This window comes from Carlito syrichta, unplaced genomic scaffold, assembly GCF_000164805.1.
Source record: "Carlito syrichta isolate Samal-C Ts95f unplaced genomic scaffold, Tarsius_syrichta-2.0.1 Scaffold316463, whole genome shotgun sequence".
Lineage (NCBI taxonomy): Eukaryota > Metazoa > Chordata > Mammalia > Primates > Tarsiidae > Carlito > Carlito syrichta.
The window spans coordinates 259,735-270,225 of record NW_007260559.1 but is presented as its reverse complement, the minus strand read 5'-3'; the positions used below and the strand labels follow the sequence as shown (position 1 = coordinate 270,225).

General features: G+C 44.1%; 1 protein-coding gene across 7 annotated transcripts in view; it reads right to left on the bottom strand.

Annotated features, from left to right (window-relative positions):
* PCNP (PEST proteolytic signal containing nuclear protein) overlaps positions 1–262 on the bottom strand; it is a 22,457-nt gene extending 22,195 nt beyond the window's left edge. For 4 of the 7 annotated variants that reach the window (XM_021707232.1, XM_021707229.1, XM_021707230.1 and 1 more), the window contains exon 1: positions 80–256. In XM_021707232.1, coding sequence (XP_021562907.1) covers positions 80–206 — 127 coding nt within the window. In that variant the 5' untranslated portion in view covers positions 207–256. Of the gene's footprint in view, positions 1–79 lie in introns of all 7 variants that reach the window. The other 3 variants (XM_021707231.1, XM_008074456.1, XM_021707233.1) reach the window with 3 other exon arrangements.
* Between the last annotated feature and the right edge of the window lie 10,229 nt (positions 263–10,491).

Below are 10,491 nucleotides of genomic sequence, written 5' to 3'. Positions count from 1 at the left end.
CCGCTCCCCCCACCCCGGGGGAGCTCAAAGAAAGGCCCGGAGCATCCCACGCAGCCCGCGACGCTGGGGTTGTGTTCACCTCCGGCGGCTCCAGCTCGCTGCGACTTTTCAGGCTTCTCCTCTCCCGCCTTCCCGTCCGCCATTTTCCCCGCCGCGGCCTCCCCTGCAGCCACGCCAAGGACGTCACGGCCCCGCCCAGCAACCATGGAGCTTTGGGGCCGGCTGCGAGGTGGCGGCCTAGAGCGGCTCGGAAGAGTGGAAAAGAGGCCCCGTCGGAGACCAAAGCGGATGTGACGTCATGGGCCGGGCGCCTCGGCAGGAAAGGCCGGGGAGGGGGGGCAGTCTATGGGGATGGCTGGCGGAGGAACTTCCTGAGGGGTTGTGGGGTTTTCTTGGTGGAGCGGCAGGTCCAAGAAGTGAGGGGAGGTGGGAGCATCACCCCGGAGACGCTGGTGGCCCCTCGGAAGGATTCTGCAATATACGGATGTGGTCGCCGCCGAAACTGTCTGTCATTCTGGCCTTCCTGGATTACGTGTACCTGACTACGGAAGAAAAAAAAAAGGCCGTATTCTTCTCTACTTAAGGGGGAATCAGCGTTTACCGAGCGCCCTCTAGTGTCAGACGCCTTTTATACACTCGTTTAAGCACCACAACTGCCCAGTGTAGAATTACCCTCTCTTAATTAGCTGTGAAGTTGACACCAGAGAGGGTAATTTGTCCAAAGTCACGTAGCGCAGGCTACGATCTACCCACGAAGAAAAGCTACTCGATCAAGTTGGAACCGCAGAAATTGCTACCTTAGAAACCTCTAGTGGATTCCCAGGGTCTGCAGAATAAAGTCCAGGGGTTATATTAGACCCCAGCTTAGGTTTTCGGCCTCATCTTCCCTTTTTCTCAATATTTGTCTAGGCTTCCAACTAAGGGGTCGATTACTCGCCTAGGAAACTGGAGTTCCTGGGTTTGCTCTACATATATGGTTAGTGTTGGAGAAAGTCTTAAGGGGCAGCCCTTGGGTTTGAACTCCTAATCTGCCCTTTCCTGGCCGAGTAACCCTGAGAGCTGCTTACTGTCTACAGACCTACCTTTACTTCTCTATAAAATAGAAGTAATAGGGCCGGGCGTGGTGGCTCACACCTATAATCCCAGCACTTTGGGAGGCTGAGTAGGAGGATTGTTTGAGCTCAGGAGTTCCGGACTAGCAGGGAGAACATAACGAGACCTCGTCTCTACAAAACATTAAAAAAAAAAAAAAATAGTTGGGCAGTGGTTCCAGCTACTAGGGAGGCCAAGGAGGGTGGATCACCTGAGCCCTGGAGGTGGAGGCTGCTGTGAGTCCTGGTGGTGCCACTGCACTCCAGCCTGGGCGACAGACTAAAATGTATGACTCCGACTAAAAAATAAATAAGTAAAACAAATAATAATAGTACCTCCTCAAAGAGTGATAAGGGGCATCAAATTAGACAATTTCTGTATACCATTATCTGGTCACTTTATACTTCCTTCAGTGTATGTGTGCTTTAAAGCATTGTTTCTCTAAATGGCCCTTGACAACAGAGTCCTTTTTAAAAAAAAAACTTTTTTCATTGCTTTTGGTACTGTGTATTTCACATATGAGAAGTGCTCAGTAATTATAGGTAGATGACTCCTACCTATAATTCTAAGTCTAGGGAAAGGAAAAAGAAAAGTTTGACAAAAGCAAGGCATGGTGATGTTTTGGTGGTGATTTTGTGATCTGGGTTGAAGTTCCTGATCCATCATTTTTCCCATAATAAATGTAAAAGTTACAGAGAAACTATCTTAGTTAGGGCAGGTACTTAAATCATATTTGTTTTATTTTTCTTTTCTTTTTTTTTTTTTTTTGAGTTGGAGTCTCACTCCATTGCCGAAGCTGGAGTGCAGTGGCACGCTCACAGCCAACCCAGCGTCAGCTTGCTGGGCTCCAGCGATCCTTTCACCTCAGCCTTCCAAGTAGGCAGAACTACAGGCGTGTGCTACCACGCCCAGCTGTTTTTAATTTTATTTTATTGTAGAGATGAGGTCTCACCAGATTGCCCAGACTGGTCTCAAACCTGCGGGCTCAGGCAATCCACTTGTCTCGGCCTCCCAAAATGCTGGGATTACAGTCTGAGCCACCAAGCCTGGCCCTGTTTTATTTTTCCAACATGTGTTCTTTGCAAAGTAATCATTGAGACTATCAGTCCTGTCATTTTAAAAGTGAAAACTGGGAGCGGTTGGCTCATGCTTATAATTCCAGCACTTTGGGAGGCCAAGGTGGGAGGATTGCTTGAACCCAGGAGTTCCAGACCAGGCTGGGCAACATAGCGAGACCTCATCTCTACAAAAATAAAAATAAAAAAAGTAGCTGGGCGTGGTGGTGTGTGCCTGTAGTCCCAGCTACTCAGGAAGTTGAGGCAAGTGGTAGAGTCTGTGGTAAGCCATGATCATGCCACTATACTCCGGTCTGGGCAACAGAATGAGAACCTGACTCAAAAAGTAAAATAAAAACAAGCATCTATAAATAAATAGATATGTAATTTCAAATTAAAGTCTCATGTTTTTATCTTTTCTCATCTTCACTTTTTTTTTTTTGAGTCGAGGTTTCACTCTGTTGTCCAGGTGGGAGTGCAGTGGCAGGATCATCACCTTCTGGGCTCATGTGATCCTTGTGCTTCAGTCTTCCAAGTAGCTGAGACTACAGGTGTGCACCACACATCCAGCTAACATTCCTATTTTCTACAGAGATGAGGTCTTGCTATGTTGCCCATACTACTCTCCAGCTCCTGAGCTCAAGCGATCCTCTCGCCTCTGCCTCCCAAAGTGCTGGGATTTCAGACATGAGATAACGCCCCCAGACCACTTGTACATCTTTAAATGAAAACGTTGAAGCTCAGAGAGGTCACACATGTCTAGAAGAAGATCCAGTTCCCATATACTATGCTGCAGAAGTTAAGGATTAATCTGCAGGACTAGGTATAAAAGGAAAACAAAGCAAAAATAAGAAAAAGAAAAAAAGCTAGGTTCAGTGGCTCAGCCTGTACTCCTGTGCCTTTGGGAGGCTGAGGTGAGTGGATTGCCTGAGCCCGCGGGTTCGAGACCCACCTGGGCAACTTGGCGAGACCTCATCTCTACAATAAATAAAAAAATCAGCCGGGCGTGGTAGTGCACGCCTGTAATTCCGGCTACTCGGAAGGCTGAGGCAGAAGAATCACCAGAGCCCGGCAGGTCGAGGCTGCGGTGGCCGGGAGCGGCCACTGCATTCCAGTCTGGGCGACAGAGTGAGACTCCAACTCAAAAAAAGAAAAAAGGATGAAGATAGTAATCCATTCACCTGTCAGTTCCATTCGGTCATATTGTGCCTATTTTGCTCCCCAGTGTTTCCCCAGGACCTGGATTATACTAGTATGGATAAATATCTGTTGAAGAAATGAATGCAAGCTTCAGCAACCTCCCAGACATGACAAGGAAGTGTGGCATGAAGGGATGGAAAGGGGGTGATCACTTCCCTCCTGATCACGGGGGTTTTGCTGAAATGCTTGTAATAAAAGACAGGTTAACCATAAGAACCTTAGAAAATGAAGTACATACCCTCATGGAAATCGGAACTGGCATCCAATTTCTGAATGAAACCCGAAACAGGTCATAAGAGAGAAGATAGACAAGTGGGACCTTATTAAACTGACAAGCTTCTGCAAAGCCAAAGAAACCATCAAGAGAGCAGGGAGACAGCCCACAGACTGGGAAAAAAAGTATTTGCCAACACTAGGTCTGACAAAGGCTTAACATCTTGGATCTACAGGGAACACAAACGTGCTGAAAAGAAAAAAACAAACAACCCCATTATAAAATGGGCAAAAGATATGAACAGACACTTCACAAAGGAAGACATCCGAGCAGCCAACAGACACATGAAGAAATGTTCAACCTCACTAATCATCAGGGAGATGCAAATCAAAACCACACTGAGATACCACCTAACTCCAGTCAGAATGGCAATTATCAACAACTCAAAAAATAACAGCTGCTGGAGAGGGTGTGATGAAAAGGGAACACTTCTACACTGTTGGTGGGAGTGTAAGCTAGTGCAACCTCTGTGGAAAGCAGTGTGGCGATTCCTAAAAGCTCTAAATATCAACCTCCCATATGACCCCACAATCCCCCTACTGGGAATATGTCCTGAAGAACTCAAGTCACTCTATCAAAAAGATACCTGCACACGTATGTTTATCGCATCATTGTTCACAATAGTAAGAACCTGGAAGCAACAATGCTGCCCATCAAAAGAGGACTGGATTTAAAAAATGTGGTACATATACACGATGGAATACTATGCAACCACAAAAAAGAACAAAATCATGAATTTTGCAGCAACCTGGATGGAACTAGAGTCTATAATACTGAGTGACCTCTCACAAAAACAAAGATCCGAGTATCACGTGTTCTCACTCATATAATGGACCTTCAACATCCAATGTACTACTATAAGAAAATGACTGACAGTGGTGGGAAACTATGGGGGGGGGAGACGGGATCAATAGCAGCAAATATCTGTCTGGGGAACGGGGAAACACCTCTTATCAATGAAATGAATGAAACGTACTTGTATACCTAACCCTTAACTGTACCCCACAACACCATAATAAAAAATATTGATTAATTTTAAAAAAAGACAGGTTAACAAGAGAAAAGCTTAAGAAATGTCTTAACATGCATAAACACAGAAAGCCACACAAAAACTTTAATGAAAACTCAAAGAAGACCCAGATGGTCTAAGTGTAAATGCCTCTTCATAGGGAAGGGGAGGTGGGGAGCTATAGGCAATTTTAGAGGGGTAGTAAATGATTTTAGGAGAGATGAATGAACCCAGGAGATAGAAATTCATTTGAAATGATTCTCTTTGTAAACGGAATGAAACCAGAGAACAAATAATAGTTTGAGACAAAGTTCATCTGGGCCGTAAGTGTGATGTTTAATTTTCAGTCTTCCCCTGTGATATGAGTTTTTGTTTTTGAGAGACTGGGTCTAACTATATTGCACAGGCTGGATTGCGGAGGCTATTCACAGGCATGATCATTGCACACTGCGGCTTCAAACTCCTGGGCTCAAGCAGTCCTCCCACCTCAGCCTCCCAAGTAGCTGGAACTACAGGTGTGTGCCACCACACCAGACTTTGTGATATGAGTTTTAATTTCCTCTGGTTAATGACATTTCAGGGAGGAGGTCAGAGGCAATTGTGTTTCTCTTTGGCGGGTCTGGTTTCTATATAGATACGGGAACTTCAGAGAATAGCCTCGTCCTGTGTTTAGGGGAAGGCAGAGGATGGAGAGATAGGAGTAGGGGAGGATCAGAGAAGCCTTGAGGCTGCCTCTAGTTCAGCATGTCAAAGACTGTATTGGGGGTTATCATTTTCTGAGCAGTGAGAAGGCAATGAGATGCAAGTCATAAAGCAGGCCAGACTTGGTGGCTCAGCCTGTCATCCCAGCACTTTGGGAAGCCCAAGCGAGTGGACTGCCTGAGCCCGCGGGTTTGAGACCAGCCCAGGCAACTTGGAGAGGCCTCATCTCTACAATAAATAAAAAATTAGCTGGGTGTGGTAGTGCGCACTTGTAGTTCTGGCTACTTGGAAGGCTGAGGCAGAAGGATCGCTGAAACCCAGCAGGTTGACACTGGGGTGGCTGTGAGCATGCTGCTGCACTCTAGCCTGGATGACGGAGTGAGACTCCAACTTAACAACAAAAACACAAAAGCTGTTTTGCTCCACACAGAACTGGACTTAAATTCTGACTCTGCCATTTGCTAATTCTGTGAGTATGGATTGATAAAAAGTTACTGAATACTTTTTAACTGTACATTTTTACTTTATTATTATTATTATTATTTTAGTAGAGATAGGATCTCACTATGCTGCCCAGGCTGGTCTCAAGCAATCCTCCTGTCTCATCTTCCCAAAGAGCTGGGATTATAGACATAAACCACCATGCCTGGCCTGTTTTAACTATAAAATTGGAGTAATACTTACAGGGTTACTGAGAGCATGAAGTTAGATAATAGAGGTAAAATCTGTAATGCACTGCCTGGCCATGGTGGGAGCTTAATATATTGTTTAAAACCTCTAAAGAACTACATAAGAAATGGTTTAAAAAGTCAGAAATGGAAGGTAATATGAACAATTATTATTTTACCTTAGATGTGTAATTTGTATGGTGAGAGCCATAATACCTAATATTTATTCATGCTTACTATATGTCAAGCATAGTTGCAAGTATTTAACCTGAAAATTAAGTACATTAAATCATCACACCCTATGAATTAAGTGCTACTATTACTACCATTTTTTGGAAGAGGAAACACAAAAGGGTAAGAGAAACTGACCTTGAAATTCAGGCTGAAACAGCCAGGCACGGTGGCTCAAGCCTGTAATCCCAGCACTTTGGGAGACCAAGGTGAGAGGATTGCCTGAGCTCAGGGGTTCGAGACCAGTCTGGGCAACATGGTGAGACCCTGTCTCTACAATAAATCAAAAAATAAGCAGGGTGTGATAACATGGGTCTGTAGTTCCAGCTACTTGGAAGGCTGAGGTGGAAGGATCGCCTGAGTCCAGCAGGTCGAGGCTGTGGTGGCCATGAGCATGCCACCGCACTCCAGCCTGAGTGACAGAGTGAGACTCCAACTCACAAAAAAAAAAAGAAAAAAAAAAAAAGGAATTCAGGTTGAGAGCTACATAAACATCAGAGTGAAGAGAAAAGCAGCCACTCATGATTTCACTAACCTTGAGTAGGTTCTTAACCCAGCTATATAACCGTGTTACATGACCCTAGACCATTCTCGATTTGTGTACATCAGAATCACCTGAAGTCTTGTAAAAACACAGACTGCTGGACCCCACTACCAGTTTCTGATTCAGTGTGCTCTGTGGGTGGGGCCCCAAAATTTGCATTGCTTTTTTTTGAGTCAGAGTCTCACTCTCGCCCAGGCTGGAGATTCTTCTGCCTCAACCTTCCAAGTAGTAGTAACTTCAGGCGTGTGCCACCATGCCCAGCTAATTTTTATGATTTATTGTAGAGATGAGTTCTCACCAAGTTGCCCAGGCTGGTCTCAAATCCTGGGCTCAGGCAATCCTCTTGCCTTCACCTCCCAAAGTGCTGGGATTACAGGTGTGAGTCACCATGCCTGGCAAAAATTTGCAATTTAACTTGTTCCCAAGTGATACTACTGGTTTGGGAACCACACTTTAAGAACCACTGCCCTCATTAATTCACTTTCCTAGACGATTTTACATTTTCTTCACACTCCAACATTTAGAGGCGTGAGAGATGAGACGGTACCGACAAGTCTAAAATGGAGCAACCAGTGAGGGGGAGAAATAAGAGAAAATGTCCTATATGTTCTCAATCACATCTGTTGTTCCTGCATCTATACCCATATCTATACCTATATCTCCTGTCTTCTTTTCTGTTACTTATGCAGTCGATCCAGTCCTTCTTGATTACTGAAGGTCATCACTCCACTGTATCACTCTGACCACTCAGATTTTTCTCTCTACTGCCGACACATTCCCAGCATCATACATACATGCTTGTATATTTCCCATCCTAACAAAACAAACAATAACACAAGTCTTCTCTTGGTTTCAGATCTTCCTCCAGATCATCACCATTTCCCTTCATACAGAAGATCTTTGAAAGGATCTATATTCATTGCCTTCCATATCTCTGTCCATTCTCTCTTAAACCTACTCCAGTTGGCCTTCTCTCCAAACCTCTGCTGAAATTACTCTTGTCAAGACCATCATTGACTTCCTCATTCCAAAATTCAGTGATCAACTTTAACAAGACCTCATGTTACTTGATCTGCAGCATGAAGCACTTGAGGCAAGAGAATTTCTTGAGCCCATGGGTTTGACATCACCCTGGGCAACATGGCGAGACCTCATCTCTACAATCAGTCAAAAAAAAAAAAAAAAAAATTAACCGGGCATGGTGATGCATTCCTGTAGTAGTTCCAGCTACTTGGAAGGCAGAGGTGGAAGGATCCCCTGAGCCCAGCAGGTCTAGGCTGTGGTAGCCATGAGTGTGCCACTGCACTCCAGCCTGGGTGACAGAGTGAGACTTCAATGCAAAAAACAAAACAAAACAAAATCTCAAAGTTAACTTTAGATTACCTGTCCCCTCAAAGCCTTCTGCGTTTCAGTAAATATTAACTTGTCCTTTCAATCAACAATCTTGAAGTCATCCTTGAATGCTTACCTTTTATTTCCCCCATTTAATTCATTACTGCCAGCTTTTTCTTCTAAATGTATTCAGATCTGACTGCATCTCACTACCTACTCTACTACCCCCCTGGTACAACCCACTATTATCTGACCTTTGTTGTTGCAAAAGCCTTTGAACTGGACTCTGCCTTATAATTCGTTCTCAACATAGTAGCCAAAGTAATCCTTTTAAAATGAGTCAGATTCATTCAACAAAATTTTAAGTGCCAGACAGTGGGCTCTGGGGATACAGCAGTGAATAAAATGGAGGGGAAAAAAGCGTCTGCCTTCATGGAGTGTACATTCTAGTTTTCCTATGAAGACATTAGTCAGATGTCACTTGCTAAAGACCATCCCATCTTTCCTTCTCATTCAGAGTGAAACTCCAAGTTTTTACAATGACCTAAGAGGCCTTACCTGACAGCCTCCTCGCTACTCCTCTGACCTCACCTTCAGCTCTCCTTATTCTTCTGCAGCCCCGCCAGCGTCCTTGTTTTACCTTGAGTCCCCTCTCAAGGGCCTTGGCCCTTATTGTTCCCTTCACTTGGGGTGTGTGCATTACTGTATCACCCACACCTAAAACAGCCTGGTGCTCAATGGTAGTAGGTACTCAATAAGTATTTGCTGAATGAATGAATGAACCAATGAGAAAGCTGCTAGTGTAGGAAATATAACAGACCATTGCTATGATATGGAAATCAAGGAAGAAGTATTTCAAGGAGTTCAATGAGATATGCTACAGTTCAGTAATTAGTAAGAAGGGGCCACTTCTTTAGTAAGAAACTGGCTTGAAACTGTAATATAAGCACAGAAGATCCCGGGGTTACCAAGGAGTCCCCTAGAGCTGTGCTGTTTAACACTAGTCATGTGTGGCCACTGAGCACTTGAAATGTGGTTAGTGCAACCGAAGAATTTTTTTTTTTTGTGATAGGTTCTCACTCTGTCACCCAAGCTAGAGTGCAGTGGTGCAATCATAGTTCACTGCAGCCTTGAATTTCTGGGCTCCAATAATCCTCCCAACTCAGCCTTCCAAGTAGGTGGGACTATAGGCACACACCACCATGCCTAATTTTTTTTGGTAGAAATGGGGTCTTGCTATGTTACCCAGGCTGATCTTGAACTCCTGGACTCAAGCAATCCTTTCACCTTGGCCTTCCAAAGTGCTGGGATTAGAGGCATGAGCCATTGCACCATCCTAAATTTAAACTTAAATTTAAAAATCTGAAAACACCCGTTATCGTTTTTGTAGAACATTTCACTTTAACCATTGAAAAGTCAGCATTTGCCAAGTGTGGTGGCTCATGCCTGTAACCCCAACACTTTGGGAGGTGGAGATGAGAGTACTGTCTGAGCCCCAGGGTTCGAGACCAGCTTGGGCAACATGGGGAAACCTCATCTCTACAGTAAAAAATAAAGAAATAAATTAGCCAGGTATGGTGGCACATGCCTGTAGTTCCAGCTACTTGAAGGCTGAGGTGGAAGGATTACCTGAGCCTAGCAGGTAGGTCGAGGCTGCAGTGGCCGTGCCATTGCACTCCAGCCTGGGTGAAACAGTGACTCAAAACAAAACAAAACAAAACTCCAACTCAAAAAAAAAAAAAAAGAAAGAGAAGCCAGCATTCAAATTGGCATTTGAATTAAGATATGCTATAACCATTGAAATACACACCTGATTTTGAAGGATTAATGAAAATACCCACAAAATCTCATTCGTTTTTATACTGATTACAAATTGAAATGATAATAGTGGCTGGGAACTGTAATATAAGCACAGAAGATCCCGGGGTTACCAAGGAGTCCTCTAGAGCTGTTTATTGGATTTATTTGGGTCAGTAAAATGTGTTAAATTTCACCTATTTATGTAGACTGCAGTATATTTCTATTGGAGAGCAGTGTTGTAGAGGAAATGGACGGTGTGTTCTGAATACTTTCTGGGTAATCTGGCTTAGATTTTAGGTTATACTGTGTAATAGTAGTAGAGCAAGTGAAGGCTTCTTTGTGTTAAAATTATTTTTAATTATAAAAGTTGGGAAGTTGCCAGCATGTTTGAAAATGGCCAAAGGAGAGAAGTAGAGATGGTACTACAGCAGGTCTTCAGGACATGGTTTCATTCAACATCGTTTCATTATAACTGAAGAGAAAAAAAATCAATTCCTAGTCAGTGCCACTGCCTACATGAGTTTGCATGCTCTCCCCATGTTTGCATGGGCTTCTTTGGGTACTCCAATTTCCTCCCACATCCC